The 18,009-nt window shown below is 46.2% G+C and overlaps 1 protein-coding gene across 1 annotated transcript; it reads right to left on the bottom strand.

Moving 5' to 3' along the window:
* Positions 1-8,342: 8,342 nt before the first annotated feature.
* Positions 8,343-14,960, bottom strand: krt8 (keratin 8). Its single transcript, XM_084680627.1, has 9 exons — positions 14,463-14,960; positions 12,475-12,683; positions 11,482-11,542; positions 11,240-11,335; positions 10,642-10,806; positions 10,346-10,471; positions 9,495-9,715; positions 9,312-9,355; positions 8,343-9,076 (listed from the first exon to the last, which is right to left on the bottom strand). The coding sequence occupies exons 1-9, from the start codon at positions 14,859-14,861 to the stop codon at positions 8,793-8,795; spliced, it is 1,605 nt and encodes a 534-aa protein (XP_084536753.1). The 5' UTR covers positions 14,862-14,960; the 3' UTR covers positions 8,343-8,792.
* Positions 14,961-18,009: the final 3,049 nt, after the last annotated feature.

Below are 18,009 nucleotides of genomic sequence, written 5' to 3'. Positions count from 1 at the left end.
GCTCCCAACTCACTCATTTACGTTGCACCAGTATAGGTTTAGGGAAAACATTACATGGATTCAGGACAAATAGGTTTCAGTAAGCCAAGTCGACTGGATTTGGAAAATGGACCGGCCATGATGTGATATTTTCTGAGCTGCAGAAAGACCGAATAGCAGACACATCCAAATTGCCCGCATAATCATACAGTATGATCAAATATTGGGGAGGAAGTGTCCCATAATCATACAGGGGCGTGTTGAAACGTTAATATTCATAAACTGGTTTCCACAAAGAACTCATTGTAGGCACAAGCTTTTGAAATGTTAAGAGTAAAAAAAACAATTGTTAGACATTACTTTTGTGATTAGTAATTAATTGGTTATTCTTTCCTAATTGGTCATAGTTTACAAGTAGTTCTCAATGAGGATATATTTATTTAGTAATAATTAAATACCTACCAAGGAACTACATTTGTACTAAATTCGCTGTTACTTACTGCTTACTTACTGCAGTTAATCTTGGTTCCATATTAGTTAATAGTATTAAATTCAGTGTTAATGTAGAACTACCTATTACTTCTTGCATAGCTACTCATTAACAACGGACCATTATTCTGAAGTGCTACCAAGAGCATGAAATGCTTTATTGGCATGAAAACAACAATTGTTCATATTGCCAAATCAGCGGTAGAATTACAGAGATATTCATTAATAGAAATCACAGCCTTATATATACTCGTCGTCATTATCTACCGCTTGTCTGGGGGTCGGATTGCAGGGGCAGCAACCAAAGCAGGGAGGCCCAGACTTCCCTCTTCCCGGCCACTTCCACCAGCTCTTCCTAGGGGACCCCGAGGCGTTCCCAGGCCAGCCGAGAGACATAGTCCCTCCAGCGTGTCCTGGGTCTTCCCAGGGGCCTCTTCCCAGTGGGACGTGCCCAGAACACCTCAACAGGTAGCCGTCCAGGAAGCATCCTAATCAAATGCCTGAGCCAGCTCAGCTGGTTCCTCTCGATGCGGAGGAGCAGCAGTTTGCCTCTGAGCCCCTCCCGGATGACCGAGCTTCTCACCCTATCTCTAACAAGTTCAAGCCATCAATTTTTTTGGCTGACAATTACAAAAAAACGCATCCGAAATTTCGTACTCAGTGTGCAAAGACCTTAAGGGTTAGGGTTATAGCCCTGATTCCTGTATTCTTTGTCCATTTCTCTGAGATGCTCAACTTGAGTGTATCAGACACTTGCACCTTATAGATCTATAATGACTACGTTGATTTTGTCTTGATATTGTACTTGGCGATATACTTCAGTGACTTGGTACTTTCACAGCAATTGGGTGCTATCTAAGGGTGCTTTCACATCAGTGGCGGCTGCTGGTCTTTCAAATAGGGGAAGCTCATTTTCGGCCTACATCACATTTTCCATTTATTTTGCTAGTTCACTGGCTAGTTCACCCCTATGACACTAGCCTAGCCTACTGTATGAATGAATGAATGAACGATCAAACTAAACTATATTAAACTCAAAGGAAATGAGGGAATTAGGTTAAACTAAAACTAGGAATGTGGTGTATAATTGTATGAAATGATGAAAATTGGCTCGGAATTTCGCCATGCAAATACCAAGAAATAGGTTGCAGCAGTTTGTCTTTGGACTACACTATCCGTGATGGGACTAAGCCTCAATAGTTTTGGTGACTTTTATCGTACAAAATTGCTGTAAATCAAAAGGAGATTCAGAAAGACCCTCCAGTCATCATGCAGAAGCCCGGTGTCCAGGCCAGCCCACTACTCCATTCACCCCCATAGACATCGAATGTCCGTGGGCGGGACATAATCGCAGAATTTATCCAATGACCGAAGCACTGAAAAAAACTGGGCGCAGCCCGAAGTCCATGGACGCTGGGCTTCAACAGGGAAATGCACTGTGACTCTATGGGAAAGTATGAAAAGGAAATCGAGTAATCAAGTCAGTCAACCTGCTACTGAACAAACTAGTCTTCAAGATGAATGTGTTCTAATGCATTAAAAATGTTAACACAATAGTAAATGTTTGACCATTAATTTGTTTACATTTTATGGGAAGCCAAGCTTCCCTTGCAGTCTTAAAGAAATTGCTACTGTTTCACACCTATAAGTCCGTTTGTTTGGTCCGAATCAATGGCTGAGGTGCTACTTGCATTTTTCATTAGGTCCGGTTAAGTTCACACAGTCCTGTTTAAGCGAACTAACATTTGTAAAAAAAACAATGACACGCGGTGGTACAGGTCATTAATCTGTTGGACAGAAAATATGTGAGGAAAAATAATTTCCTTGTCGCGAACAACAATGGATCCCCGGTTTGCGATTGCAATACTTTGTTGTTGTCTTTATTGTTATGATTTGGCGTTGCACAACAACATTTTTGGGGGTTGCTCTTTGGTCTTTTACCCAGGATTATATCCAGGTCATCAAACCATGGGAATTATTTTTTTCGACTAATGAGCAACCACTTTTCCACAGAACATCACGCACTTTTATGTATTGCTGCCTACGTTTTTAAACTTTCAACTGACATTGGTCCACAGTGCAATAATGACCCTTATTTCTTTCAGTATATCACTAAATAATTTAAATACCTCACTATTCTTATGTGTCTTACAAGTATCTCTGCAATATGATCAACTAGTGTTGCTGCTAATGAGTGGCACGGCTGTCTCTGCCAAGTGTCAACATCCTTTTTCAACCCACAATGCACTACATTTTGGCTTCCTGGAATAGGTCAATATTAAGTCTGAATATTATGTTCACACCTAAAGCGAACCATGGTTCACTTGGAACCAGACTGAGTCCCGTCTTTTTTGGGGGACCATGGACCCCCCCCCCGCTTCTTACAGCGTTCCTTAGCCACACTTCATCCTTCCATTGTTTCTACACACGATAGACATGATTTGCATGTTGAGGCAGAGGACCAGGAGGGTTGAATTCTAGTCCAGTCATTTTATGAAAAAAGGTAGGACAAATTGCAACAGAAGTAAACTCAACTGATTTTGTATCCACAATGTCTTGAGTAAGGAAAACAAAGAAGAATCCTATCAGGGGAAGATTTCGAAAAAGACCCAAATATAGAATATTCATACGCCTATTCATTATTTTTCTCAACTGAATAGGGTTAAAATGTTAACCTTTAGATATCACCATGAAAATTACTGAGTTGATTGTTTACATTAAGACCAACAAAACATGTATTACAAGTTTTTTTAACATGGGCTAACGATGCATAATCTGATTTGGTATGTGCTAATTTGCATAAATACCACAACAGATCTAAACGTTGGGTACAGCGAGGTGAAAATGTCTTGTTGAATCTTGTTGACATATAACAGTAAAAAACTTCATGTTAAGGTCTAAATGGAACCCATTTAGGCTACTCATGAGCATAAATACATATAGGCAGGAAGAAGTACTTTATACCAGCCTTTATGAATTATTTTTGCAGAGATGGGTTTTGGGGCTGGTTCCGTGGGATTGTTTCTGGGGGATGAGTCTGAGGGAAGAATAGGAGAATGCAGAAGACAAAAGGTAGGTCAAATAAAAAGTGGCTGGATCAAACAATTAAATTACGTACACAATGCACCACTAGAGAATCTCATCTTCATTCTCGTCACCGGCCATTTGCATTGAGCAGACATTTGTGCGGCTCATTTGTTGATTTTGTTGAAATTGTAGTAGTTTTACTGTAAGATGTCAATAAGATTCTACAATACATTTTCACCTCGCTATATCCAATGTTTAGATATGTTGTGGTATTTATGGAAATTAGCACATATTTAGCGCATATTTGCGCATTATTCTGCATCGTTTGCTCATATACATTTTTTGTTTGCCTTAATGTAAGTAATCAACTCAGTCATTTTCATGGTGATATCTAAAGGTTAAAATGTTAACCCTCTTCACGTCAGAAAAATAAATAATGGGCTATATTAATTTTTTTCCAAAGGTTTCCCCAATGGGAATATTCTTGGTTTTTTTTCTTTACTCGGGACATATTGAGGATACAAAATCCGTTAGTTTCCTTCTGTAGCAATTTGGCCGAGGTTGACCCCCATTTTGTCTTAAAATGACTGGATTATTAGGGCTGTGGTAATGTCTTACTTTCCCTGAGATGAATACAGTTCTGTAAAGCACCCTTCCCTTTACTACTCAGCAGATCCCCAGCCTGTTACAGCCTGCCCATCTCGTCAGAAGAACATTAGTGGAGGACTTGTGACCTTTAATAGTAAAATGTTTCTGCTTTTTAAAGAGCAACTATTCATCTCTCCTTTCTTTACGAGTAGATGCTTATCTGTCTGATTGTCAATCTCTCTCCCTCCCCCACTCCCCCCCCTCTTTCTCTCTCCCTCCTTCTCTGTTCTTCATCTGAAGGGCAGGTGTTTCTCAGACCCTTAAACAGTTGATGAGAGATATTTGCATGCAGGACAGTCAGGGTGGAAGCCTGCATGTGCGGATCTCCAATTTTCAAATTATTCCTTTAGATCAGGATAAAAATATATTGGATTTTGGCATTGTGTTATGTACTGACACATTACACCAGCTGTGAAGGTGGTAACGTACTTTATTACCTGGGGCTGCACACTGCTCTGTTAACTAAACAGGAGTTACTCTCTGGATCTTGATAAGTATCACTACCTCCTAAAATCCTTTTCTGCTCAAACAACTGCTACTAAAACCCACTACTTCTCGAACAAAATTACCTCTGCCTCAAAACCTCACAAACGTTTCTCAACCTTTTCCACTCTTTTTAACACACCTCCTCCGCCCCCCCCTCCCTGACAGCAGATGACGTCTCCTTCTTTGAGGTGAAAGTTGTTGATATTAGCAGTCAGTTCCCTGAACCCATCTTTCCTACCCACTCACCCTCTATGACTGACCCAACGAAATGTCTAAACCAGGGGTTCCCAATTCTGGTCCTCGGGCCTCCATTTTGTAAAGCTATTTCTTGTAAGTCGCGTTTTATAAAAGCGTCTGCCAAATTAATAAATGTAAATATACTCTCAAAGCTGCTTGGCTGTGTCGCGATGGCGGGTTACAACTTCAACTTTCAACTTTATTTATCCTTCAAAAGGGAATTAGTGTGCAGCATGGGTCAGAAACACATTCACAAACACAGAACAGTGCCAAATGCCAACAACATTATACAACACAGAACACACAATACAGACACACCTTCCCCCAAACCCCATGACAGGGTCCAATTGGGACAGTAATGGCCATTGGCAGGAAATAATTAATTAATTTCATTTTAAAAAACATCATGATGTCGGCCAAGTGAATTTAGGTTCCTAATAGCCACAGAAATGAAAGAATCTCTGGCACGACCAGTTCTTAACCTAGGTAGCCTAAAGCGACAACCAGAAGACAGCAAATCAAACTCTCCGAATAGTGGGTGGTCAGGGCAGTTTAAAATGTGTTTAGCCTTACCCATAACTCGTTTATCATATATTTCTTGCAACTGGGCTAACTGTACCCCAACCACCTTAGATGCTACATTAACCAGCTTTGTAAGCTTACGCTTGCTGATCATTGGAAGACCACTGTACCACACCACAATGCCAAATGTCAAGACAGATTCAATAAAGCACTGGTAAAACAAAGTCATCAAAGTCGTGCACACCCTGAATGATTTCATCTTCCTCAAAAAGAAAAGTCTCTGTTGGGACTTTTTACAGACAGCCTCAGTATTGCTCTCAAAAGCTAGTTTGTTGTCAATGATGGTTCCTAAATATTTATATTCAGCTACAATGTCAACATTCTTGTTATGAATAACAGTGTGCGGAACATTGTGCTGTGACTTCCGGAAATCAAAAATCACATCCTTGGTCTTAGAAACATTGATGGAAAAACAAAAGATATCACATCAAGCAATAAAATCATCAGGACAGGACCATGCCCCTCCTCCTCATTGTTTAAAAGGCTCACTATGACTGTGTCATCTGCAAACTTCACACATTGCCTATTCTCATACCTACTCCTACAGTCATTAGTATATAAAATAAAAAGCAATGGTGAAAGGACACAGCCCTGAGGAGAGCCTGTGGAACAAAGGACTTTAGGCACCATTAACCCTCACACACTGTGACCTATCTGTCAGAAAGTCCAGTAACCAATTCACGGGTAGAATTCATGTTAAAAAGAGCCTGGAGTTTCTCAGCCAACAAGTATGGCTGAATAGTGTTGAATGTTGATGAGAAATCGATAAAAAGGAGCCTAGCACTGCCCCCCGGTGGACCAAGTGAGATGGGGGTTTACACTGCCCCCTAGTGCCATGCTATTTGAGACCAGCCTTGTTCCCTCTTGAACATATCAAGGTTGAGGTGTAGCAGAAGTTCAACATAGGTGACTCGCAACCTATAGCAACAGAACCCTGAGTATTCTAAAAGCTAACAATTGCTAGCTGTCCCTCTTTAAAACAAGCAACATTTGCAAAATATTGTGAAACCAAGTTTCCACACAATTTATCATCAAATCTATTTAATGTAGGGAAATTGTACACAATAACTACCAACTATGTAGACATAAATTCACTAAATGTGGTTAAATGTGGTTAATCCTGACATCTACTGTTGTGTATTCAGCACATCAGCAGTTTGAAGATCTGAGATCTGGCATGGAGTCACGCTTCTCATTGCTTTCTTCAAGCTGATGAGACACCGTTGGGATTCCCCATATACCACCAGGACAGAACAGCTGATTCAGGGAAGTGCAGGGGCGGAGGTGTCTGTGTTATGGTTAACTCTTTCTGGGCTACGGATGTAGCAGTACTAGCATCTCACTGCTCTCCGGTCCTTGAGTTGCTAACTGTAAAAATCAGACCCTTCTATCTGCCTCAGAAATTCACTGTGGTCGTCATGAGTGCAGTCTACATCCCCCCACAGGCAGACAAGGCCGCTGATTTGGATGAACTGTATGGGATTATCAATGGACTGGAAAATGTGCACCCAGAGGCAGCCTTCATTGTTGTTGGTGATTTCAACAGAGCTAACATGAAGAAAGTCCTGCCCAAGTACTATCAGCACATTGACTTCTTCACACGTGGAGACCAGATCCTTGACCATTGTTAAGGCCAATTTATACTTCTGCGTTTTTACGGACACGCACACAGGGAGTGCCCTCTCCGTCAAGGAACTCCCTCTCCGTCAAGGAACTCCCTCTCCGTCAAGGAACTCCCTCTCCGTCAAGGAACTCCCTCTCCGTCAAGGAACTCCCTCTCCGTGCCCTCTCCGAGCCCCTTGGAGAGCTCTACGTGCACCTCCTGATTTTCCTGACTATCCGTCCATCAGTCCGTCATTTTACGGATACCCCTTGGCTGTGATTGGTCCGTATTAAGAACTGCTTGCGTCAGGGGCGGGGTTGCCGTGACCAACAAGAGAACAGAATCCTTTGACCACCATTGTTGTAAGTTTTTACAATTCATATTTCAGCAAAACAGTACATGTAAATCAGCATCAGAATTAAAATGTGACGAGAAATGGGCAGTGTAGTTGTTGAACATTTTCGATAACCTAGCTAGTATCGCAGTGCAGCGCCACCTACGGTGCTGGCGGTGAATTGCTTTCAGCATGCAGAGCCGTCGGAGTAGTATAAATTCAACCAATACGTCCGACTCAGTACGTGCGTCTGTCCGTAACGGAGTCGGAGAAGTATAAATCGGCCTTTATACAGCATTCAAGGGCAGTTACAAACCCCTCCCCCGCCCTACTTTTGGGAAGGCTGACACACCTCCATTCTTCTCCTTCCTGCATATGAACAAAAGCTTAAACAGGTCAGACCGGTTGAGAGGTCAGTTCACCTATGGAGTGACGAGAGTGTGGCGACCCTCAAGGACTGCTTTGACACCACTGACTGGCTGATGTTCAAGGAGGTACCTCACTGTACCGCCACCAGGCTCCTGTATGGTCATTGACATAGTCACAGATCTGCAATTTTGCACTATACTCCACTTAGGTTAGTGTAGGTTATAGGGTTGAAATAGGTTTTATGTGCATTTAGGGTTAGTATAGTGTATTATTTATTGTTATCTGTAATTTAGGAAGTTTTAGTATTAGGGCTAGTATAGTCAATTATTTATTGCTATCTGTATATTTAGGAAGTTTCACTTATTTAAGCTCAGCATAGCTGTAAATTATGTTCTGTGTACTTACATGTTATGTTATGCCAGGTGCTTGCGTTGTCTTGTCTTAAGAATTTCAGTGCCCAGTCTGACCTTGTGTTGTTCTGTGTACCTGACAAATAAAAGACTTGAACTCACTGAAATTCCTGTTTCTAGTCTCTATTAGTGTGAAAGGACTGTAAACCATAGAGAAAAGTAAAGACAAGAAACTTGCTTTGTCAGTAAGGTTTTTATTGTTTGGTAGCAAAAAACCCTTAGGCTAGCAGTTGCAGAGTGTCAGCTTTAGCCAGGGCTGAGAGGAGAACACAGGAGACTCTGCTAACCAGATGTCTGGGCCTGCAATACACACACACTCCCTCTCTGGTCTCAGGGCAATCGGAGGTCAGGCCTGTTGCATAGGTCAAACCCGAGGTCAGAGGGCATAGGTCGGTAATGGAATGTTGAGAAGGCACACAGCAATATCTTTGTGTTAGTACACAATAAAAAATAAAAAGGCACAAGCCGGTATTCAGTATCACTAAGGAATCTTTGGTCCATTTTTTAAATCTTTGGTTGGATTAGAATGCTTGTTGCTTCTGCAGCCACATCTCCTGACAGGGTCAGGGTTAACCCTAAGCAGCTCCTGATAGTGCAGTGGCTGGTTGCTTCAGGGCAGCTTCACCCCTCAGTCCTCCACAACCTCGGAGGACTCGGACACCACCTTGCCGTCCTTGGTCTCGATCATCTTGATGACAACACTCTTCTTGTTCTGGGTGACGCTGCTGCCCCCGTGCCCGCTGCCGCTCCCGTAGGCGCTGCCGGAGCTGTAGCTGCCCGAACCCAAGCCAGAACCAGAGCCGTAGCCATAACCGCCACCGTAACCGCTACTGTAACCGCCACCATAACCGCTGGAGACGCCGCTGCTGTAGCTGCTGCTCACGCTCTCCATGGGGAAGGAGTTGTAGCTCGCTGTGGGGGAGATAGGAGAGCTGAGAGGATGTGACTGTGTAAGAGAGCAGGAGGGATTTACACCTAGGATGTAGTTGCTGGACTATGAGGTAACCGTGGAATTATGATGTAGCTGTGGGATTATGATGTAGCTGTGTGATTATGATGTAGCTGTGGGACAATGAGGTAGTTGTGGAATGAAGGTGTAATGGTTGGAGCCTGAAGATGAGCATGGTGTGGGAGGATCAGGACTTACTGCTCTGTTTGGAGATGTTGATGGACTTGATTCCACTCGCTAACCTGGAAACACAACCATACATATAGAAGACTTAGTTACAGGTGGATCCCCAAGGTTCTTAGACTGATATTCCTGAACCCCAGTAGAGCATGTAGAGAGCAGGAAATGGAAGCAGCTTGTTGGGTTTCCCAGGAGCCTCACCTGTCCTCCTCTCCTTCCAGCAGCTTCCTGTAGGTGGCGATCTCGATGTCCAGGGCCAGTTTGACGTTCATCAGGTCCTGGTACTCTCTAATCTGGCGTGCCATATCCTGCTTGGCTCTCTGGAGCGCTGCCTCCAGGTCACTGATGCGGCCCTTGGCGTCTCTCACCGCCATCTCTCCACGCTCCTCCGCCTCGGCTATCTGGGCCTCGAGGTTAGCACGCTGGAGGAGAGGAGGAGAAAAGAGGAGAGGAGGAGAAGAAGAGAGGAGAGAGGAGAGGAGGCTCAGGTTAGTATTTCAGGGGTGGGTTTTATATACTCTGAGGGTGCTTAAAGCTCAGTGATCGAACATTTGACCACAGATAAAGATTTCCCAGTTTTAAATCCCCCCGATTGTGGTTTTAGATTGAAGCGTCTGCTAAATTACGACATTTTCATTAGTTCTAACTGTTTTCCATTAGGCCCTCTCTTCTATTGTAATAGCCTATACTTCCTGTAGCTATGTACTCTATTCTCAGCTTCCTGTAGTTCATTTGATGTATTTGGAGTAAACACATGAACACCACTGTTACAGTGACTGCTGTATTAAACCCTTGTGCTGCCTTCTGGTCATTGTGACCCACCGTTGTGTTGCGACAATTTTACGTAATACAAAAATAAAGTGAAGCATTGTCTTTTAACCTGCTCGCTGTGGGGGGGCTGAGACAGTGCGAAGGTTAAAAGAAAATGTTTCAATATGAAGGGAAAGTTGTCACAACACAACGGCGGGTTGCAATGACCCAAAGGTTACACAAGGGTTAATTGCATGAGGTAACTTCTCGAGGTGGATTGTGGGTAATGTATTGTTCAGTACCTGTCCCTTAACAGAGTCAATCTCAGATGTCAGCCTTTGGATCATGCGGTTCAGGTCTGAGATCTCTGTCTTGGTGGCTCTCAGGTCATCGCCGTACCTGGTAGCTGATGTCTGCATCTCCTCATACTGAACAAAAACATAATCTACATGAGTCAGGATTCAGAAGAGAGTGGTGGTCAGAATTCAGGAGTCATGATTCAGTGAGTTATGACTTGGGGAGTCAGGGAGTCATGAGTGAGGAGCAATTATTCAGGTCAGGAGTCATGATTCAGAAAGTCAGGGAGTCAGAATCCTACCTTGGACTTGTACCAGGTCTCAGCCTCTGCCCTGCTGCGGTTGGCGATGTCCTCGTACTGGGCGCGGACCTCAGCCACGATGGAGTCCATGTCCAGGTTGCGGCTGTTGTCCATCTCCACCACAACTGAGGTGTCCTTGATCTGCCCCTGCAGCTCCCTCAACTCCTGCAGGGGGAGAGGAGAGAGACAAGGAGTGGGAGAGATAGAAGAGGATGAGAGGGCGTAGAGAGGGCGGAGAGAGGGCGTAGAGAGGGCGGAGAGAGGGCGGAGAGAGGGATCGTCAAACGTAGGGCAGATGACGGCAGCATCCAGAGGAGCAGCTGTGATTGGCGGCAGATGCTCATCAGATGTCTCATGCTGCATATGCAGCATTCCTACAGTTACCACAACATCATGACATGCCAGAACTCACAGATATTCTGGAATCACAAATCAGGAACACATCCATTTCTTATCTGTTAGCCTCAAATCCAGACCCAGTTTCTGCAAAGGGCTTGTTTCTACAAGATCATGGCATGTGCATATTCATTCAAGTTTGGTCAGAGCCAGAATGTTGTTTCAATCAATCCCAGAGCAGGAAATGATGTCATTTGCCCACCTCCTCGTAGATCTGGCGCAGGAAGTTGATCTCATCCGTCAAGCTCTCCAGCTTGGCCTCCAGCTCCACCTTGTTCATGTAAGCCTCATCCACATCCTGACACACACACACACACAAAGATGGAGCATGAGTTGTGTTGAGATTCAGGGACCAAAATGACCCATGATGCTAGGTGATATGAATCCTGTCTGATATCAATATGTACCACAGCTAGATTGCTGGGTGAGGGGATGAAAGTATACCTTCTTGATGAGAACAAAGTCGTTCTCACATTCAGTACGTTTGTTGATTTCATCCTCGTACCTGAAGAGCAAAAAAGAGCAACTAATGAGCCAATACTGAACATGGCCACTAGGGGGCATGAAAATTGTCCTTAGGACTAACCATCTCTCTCTCTCTGTTTCCTTTTTTTTTTCTTCCTCTCCCCCTCACCTTCTCTCTCCCTCCATCTCCCTCTCTCTTTCTCTCTCTCTCCCCCTTTCTCCCTCTCTCTCTTTCTCTCTCAATCCCTCTTCCTCTCTCTAACTATCTGAGACAGGAGGAGAGGGGGAGGGAGGAGGACAGGGGGAGGCAGGAGGAGAGGGGGAGGCAGGAGTAGAGGCAGATGTCCTACCTGAGTCTGGCCCAGAGCCAGGTAAGAGCGTGCCAATGTTTGATTGGATGATCTGTTAGGTCTGCTTCATGAACAGGTGTTAGGTTACCACAACGTCTGTCATGTGACCTGGGTCATGTGACCAGGGTTGTATAACCAGGAACCAGGCCGTCTGGGAGCTGACACACCTACATGACCATCTCAGCCCCAACTAACCCTGGTCCTGTCCAGGGTTAACCCTAACTCTGGTCCTGTCCAGGGCTAACCCTAACTCTGGTCCTGTCCAGGACTAACCCTAACCCTGGTCCTGTCCAGGACTAACCCTAACCCTGGTCCTGTCCAGGGCTAACCCTAACTCTGGTCCTGTCCAGGACTAACCCTAACCCTGGTCCTGTCCAGGGCTAACCCTAACCCTGGTCCTATCAAGGGCTAACCCTAACTCTGGTCCTGTCCAGGACTAACCCTAACCCTGGTCCTGTCCAGGGCTAACCCTAACCCTGGTCCTATCCAGGGCTAACCCTAACCCTGGTCCTGTCCAGGGCTAACCCTAACCCTGGTCCTATCCAGGGCTAACCCTAACCCTGGTCCTGTCCAGGGCTAACCCTAACCCTAACTCTGGTCCTGGTCCTGGACCCAGACTCACTTGTTCTTGAAGTCCTCGACCAGCCCCTGCATGTTGTGCAGGTCAGCCTCCAGCCTCATCTTGTCGTTGCCCAGGCCATCCAGCTGTCTGCGCAGGTTAGCGATGTAGGCCTCAAACATGCCGTCGATGTTGGAGCGTGTGGTGGTCTGGTCCTGCAGGAGGCTCCACTTGGTCTCCAGCATCTTGTTCTGCTGCTCCAGGAAACGCACCTGGGACCAGCAAGAGAAGTAGAAGAGCAAGGGTCAGGTGACCAGGAAGTTGAGGACTAACTTGACTACTGTCAGGTGAGCAGGAAGTTGAGGACTAACTTGACTACTGTCAGGTGAGCAGGAAGTTGAGGACTAACTTGACTACTGTCAGGTGAGCAGGAAGTACACAGTGTGGGTAGAAGATGAGAGACGGGTGAGGAGGGAGGGTTAGGGTTAGGAGGGAGGGGATGGGTGGGTCATGGTTCCCTGGGCAGTGCTGAGTACTGAGCCTGCAAGCTTCCAGGAGAAACAACAGTGTCTGACAGGATGGAGGTTTGTTAGAGCTAGTTTGTTGTTGAGGAAACTCTGGTGACTCTGCATCCTGACGGGGTTGGAGGGGGAGCTGTGGAGGGGAGGTGATGACGGGGGAGGGGCTAGCAGGGAAAGAGTTAGCAGGGAGTGGAGGGGTAGGGGAAGGGTTGGGTGATTGTTGGGGGGGGTGTTCTGTTTGTATGGTGATGGAAACCCAGTTCAGTGTTTTCCTGTTTTTCAAGGGCGAGGTTAGGATGTAAGAGGGCTGACAGAGGAGTGAGACAATGAGAAAGAGACAGACAGTAACAGAGAGAGACACAAAGAGAGGGAGAGTGAGAGTGATTGATAAGGAATAAGTGTGAGAAACTAGGTGTGGTCGTGCTCACAGCCTGTGAAGGTAAATATTTTACCACAGTGTAGGTGGGAGGGGGAGGAGGGGGAGCGGGAGGGGGGAGGAGGGGGAGCGGGAGGGGGGAGGAGGGGGAGCGGGAGGGGGGAGAAGGGGGAGAAGGGGGAGGAGGGGGAGCGGGAGGGGGAGGAGGGGGAGCGGGGCAGCTGGAATGTTGTCTCTGATAACTGTGAAAGACAGAAGATATATGGCTGTGGACTTTGCTCAGGTGGACTTGCCCTAAAAAGGATTCTCTCGTCTCCCATTGGCTCATCTGGTTGTGAGACCAGGCCACTGGCAGGAGTCAAGGAGTGAGAGCGAAGGCTCTCTCTCTGCATGATCACAATAATGTAGGCATTTTGTAGGAAAGCTTACGTAATCTAGAGGGCCAGAACACAAGTCCAGCTGACCTCATCAATATCCCTCCAGAGGAGACAAGGGTGGGAGGCTGACAAACACACACACACACACACTGCCTGAACGACTCAGCAACTACCTCACCCTTTGAAATGAACAAATTGACACAATGTTCTATAACATTTTATATAAAATTGTTTTTCCTTTCAACCACCATTTGCTGGAGAGTGTGTGTGTGTATGAGAGTGTGTGTGTCTCTGTGTGTGTGTGTGTCCTTGTGCGTGTGTCCAGCACTGAGCCACACCCTACCCCAGGGCTGGGCCAGTCCCAAGGTAACACATAGAGAGATCTGAGCAATGACACGCCCTCCCCCCCTCCCCCACTCCCTCCCCCTTTTTCTCTCCCCCTCCTCCGCCCAGCAAGTCTGCTTTTCATCACTATAAAAGGACTCCTGCCAAACCATCAGATGTCGCCTCAGATAACCCAGGATAAACATTCCTATCAGCTCTTCTTTGCCTCATGAAGGGCACTTCCACATTGTTTCACACATTCTTAATCTTTTTCTGTCTCTCTCTCAAAGGCATGCATTTGTTCATCCAGGCTGAGGAGACAGCAAGGCTGAACCTCTCATATCTTAAAGCTCAAACACTGAATTATTTCTAGATGCAATCATCACAAGGCGAAGTACAACTCTACTGCTAAACCAAACAGGCAGACAGACAGGCATGCCTTCCAGTACTCACCTTGTCGATAAAGGAAGCGAAGCGGTTGTTGAGTGTCTTGATCTGATCCTTCTCCTGGGTGCGGACGACCTGGATATTGGGGTCAATCTCCAGGTTCAGGGGAGCCAGCAGGCTCTTGTTCACAGACACGGCCGTGATGGGAGCCATGTTCCCCATGCCCCCGCCCAGGCCCATGCCCAGGCCCATGCCTCCTCCGTAGGCAGAGGAGCTGGAGATGAAGCCCCCAGTGCCTCCGTAGCTGCCCCCCACCCCACGGCTTGCCCCGCCGTAGGAGCTCCTCACGCTGTAGCTCTGCCGTGCCGTGGCGGGCCCGGAGTACGACATGCTGCTGAAGCTCCGGGGAGCCGCGCCCGCAGACGACGACTTGACGGTGTAGCTGGTGCTCTTCCTGACTGACATCCTGGATCTGGAACACGGAGGACTGACGAAGGGGAACAGACAGACAGGCAGGCAGGCAGGCAGAGTGGAGGGGCTGATCTGCGTAGGGAGAACAGATGCTTCCCATTCGGTTTTAAGTGGCTGGCTCAGGGGAGGGGCCAGGGGCCTGCTCTGATTGGACAGGGCTCTGGGTGAAAGAGAGAAGGGGGAGTTGCTGTAACAGGACTCTGTGCCTGGGGGAGAGAGGCTGCAGGCTGGCTGCAGGCTACCTGGCTGGACTGGGCTTTGCTGTGTGGGGGCTACTGCACAGGCTCTTCCAGGGGTGGTGGGTGAGACCTTCAGGAATGTGAAAGCCGCAAGGGAATGTAATAATTGCAAGTCTTCTGCAGGGTGGAGGACAGAAACTTCAAACTGGTATTGAACTAGTTAACCAAACCACAACAACATAGTTCACTGAGCTTGGAGAGTTTTGCCTGAGTCATGGAGTAAAGCTCTCATTTACATAATTAAATATCCACCATTCTTCAGGTGTCAGTCTGCTAGCGCCATGGCACATGGCTGCCAGTACTACACTGCAGTGTGTGTGTGTGTCTGTATGTATACAACATGCATGTGTTTATGCATGTGTAGGTGTATGTATGTGTGTGTGTGTATGTATGTATGTATGTATGTATGTATGTATGAATGCTTGGGGTTTGGCTACAGTATGAGCTGAAGGTGGACCAACAGGTAGCATGTAGCTGGATAATCCAGTTTTCATCAGGACTCCAGGAGAGTGTCCCCAGATGATCTGTGTTTTCTCACAGGGACACTGTGTTCATGCAGGGGACATGACTACACACATGTCCTGGTTTCCTAGAATCTGGTTTTGTACTCCAGTTTGTTGTCAGAGATTAAACTTTGTTTTCATGGAAACTGGTCAAACTGGTCAAAGTAACCCACCCACCTAAAGCTTAGTTTTGATGGAGGGGAGGGGAGGCTGTAGGTTAACTAAGATGTTCCATGGAAATGACTTGTCTGACTCAGCTCAGTGGCTCTCTGCCCATTCCAACAGTGCCCTGAAACAGGGTTCTGGTTCCAGTTTGGCTGAATATAAATCTCTTCCCCTCCCCTCCCTCCTTCCTGTTTGGTGAAGAACACAGAGTTTCTTTCTGTGCAGATTATAAGATTCTTCATGTGTAGTTCTCCTTTACTCTTCAACACACACACAGACACACACACACACACACACACACACACACACGGACACAACCACACACTGACACAGCCACAGAGACACACACACGCACCCATGATTTGTGAATGTGCAGCCCCCTCTTGTTACCACACCCACTGTTACCCTGGCAACAGAGTTACTCCAGAACAGTTTACTTTTCCAGAGAGTCTCGTCACGAAGACGGTTTGTGGTCGTTGCCATGGACACTGGGATAAGTTTAGCCTCGCTGTAATCACCAGTGAGAGGTGCTGCGGTTGGGTTGATGCATCATGGGTAATCTGCGACCGTGGATTTGTTTCATTTCCTGACAAGGGACCAGAAGTATTCTGGAACCTTCTGAACAGCACCAGAGATATCAAACATCTTTCCAGGCTGCCTGGACACAGTCTCCAGGAGCAACCCTAACACAGCACACCAAACACAGAACAGCCCAGTGTTGTCAAGGTTGTGAGAGCTTTCAATCAGCTGAAGACTAAACACGCAGTTTAATGAAATCAAACAAACAAATGCACTGACTCACTCTCCTCTAATAAGAAGAGTTGCTTCCTCTTCTGCTTTCATGGTTATTTGTAGAGGAAAACTAAATAATGTATTCATGTAGCAGACACCGTTATCCAAAGCAACAGACAGTACAGTAGGAGGATTTGAACCTGCAACTTTTTGTTCTGCAGTAAAGTACTCTGACCACTAAGCGTTACTGTCCTCAAAATGCCATCCAATCAAAGCACAAGTACTGTGCTTCTATTCTATAATATGTAAAACCATATGATACTGAGCTACTAATACTGAACTGTATGCATACTTAAACACAGCTTAGCTGCTTATGAACATTATGATGCATACTTTAACTTGGACTTGCTCTGGTCTGCTCCCAGTATGAGGACTGAGCAGGTTATGTTACAATGTGAACACAGAGAGGGTGATGATGAAAGAGGTAACAATCTCTTTGCACAATGCATGTGTGTGTGTTGATCCATCAGCAGCCTTGCCAGTGTGGATGGATGGTTCCCCGTCTCACTAAGTTACCAGCGGGGCCAACAGCAGCTCACCTCTGTGTGGTCAGCTCTCAGGTCTAGGGGAACTTTATGGAGGCCTTTCCTCTCTCCATCTTCCTCTCTCTCTCTCTTTCTCTTTCTCTCTGTCTCCCTCTCCCTCTCTCTACCTCCCTCTCTCTCTCTTTCTCTTTATCTCTGTCTCCCTCTCCCTATCTCGCACTCGCTCTCTTTCTCTGTCTCTGCCTCCATATCTCTCACCTTTTCTGTCTCTCTTCATTTCTCTCTCTCTCCCTTTCCCTCTCCCTCTCCCTCTCTCTCCCTCTCTCTACCTCCCTCTCTCTCTCTTTCTCCCGCAACACAGCACCTCTTGTAACACAGCACCTCCTGTAACACTGCACCTTCTGTCATCACGGATGCTCTTCCCCTGTGTCTCACTGCTCCACCTCACTGCTCCACCTCACTGCTCCACCACACTGGGGACGAGAAACAGGTGACACCTCATCCTGGCACTCCCACAAGCCACACCCAACACCCCCCCCTCCAGCTCAGCCTCGCCCCCACAGTGTGCTGCCATGTGCATTCTCCTTCGATTTCCAGGTTATTGGCATGTGTGTATTTTCGCCCACTTTTCCTTTGTGTTGTGACTCACCCACAATCTAGAACAAGCTAGAGTTCACTACTGCTGTTTGCACTCTCAATTCCTCCTCAATTTCACAGTTTTATAATAACATCTGAATTAGTGCATAGAATAGTGTAGGAAAAAAACGACAGAATAGAATCGGTCACTTGTGGGTGCAGTTTCTTACCAGAGGGTGTAACAACTCGATCTTAAATACAACATGCAGCTCACCTCCAGCATGCTGCTGTGTTGACATTGTGAGAACTCTAATGTGAGGCTGCAGAGTGATGCCGTCACCACACAGCTAGTCTGCGTACACAACAAAACCATCAGGGATTA

The sequence above is a fragment of the Hypomesus nipponensis genome, chromosome 18 (assembly GCF_054491055.1).
Source record: "Hypomesus nipponensis isolate SF chromosome 18, ASM5449105v1, whole genome shotgun sequence".
NCBI classification, from domain to species: Eukaryota; Metazoa; Chordata; class Actinopteri; order Osmeriformes; family Osmeridae; genus Hypomesus; species Hypomesus nipponensis.
The sequence above is the reverse complement of the archived record's forward strand: the minus strand, read 5'-3'. Positions and strand labels throughout refer to the sequence as shown.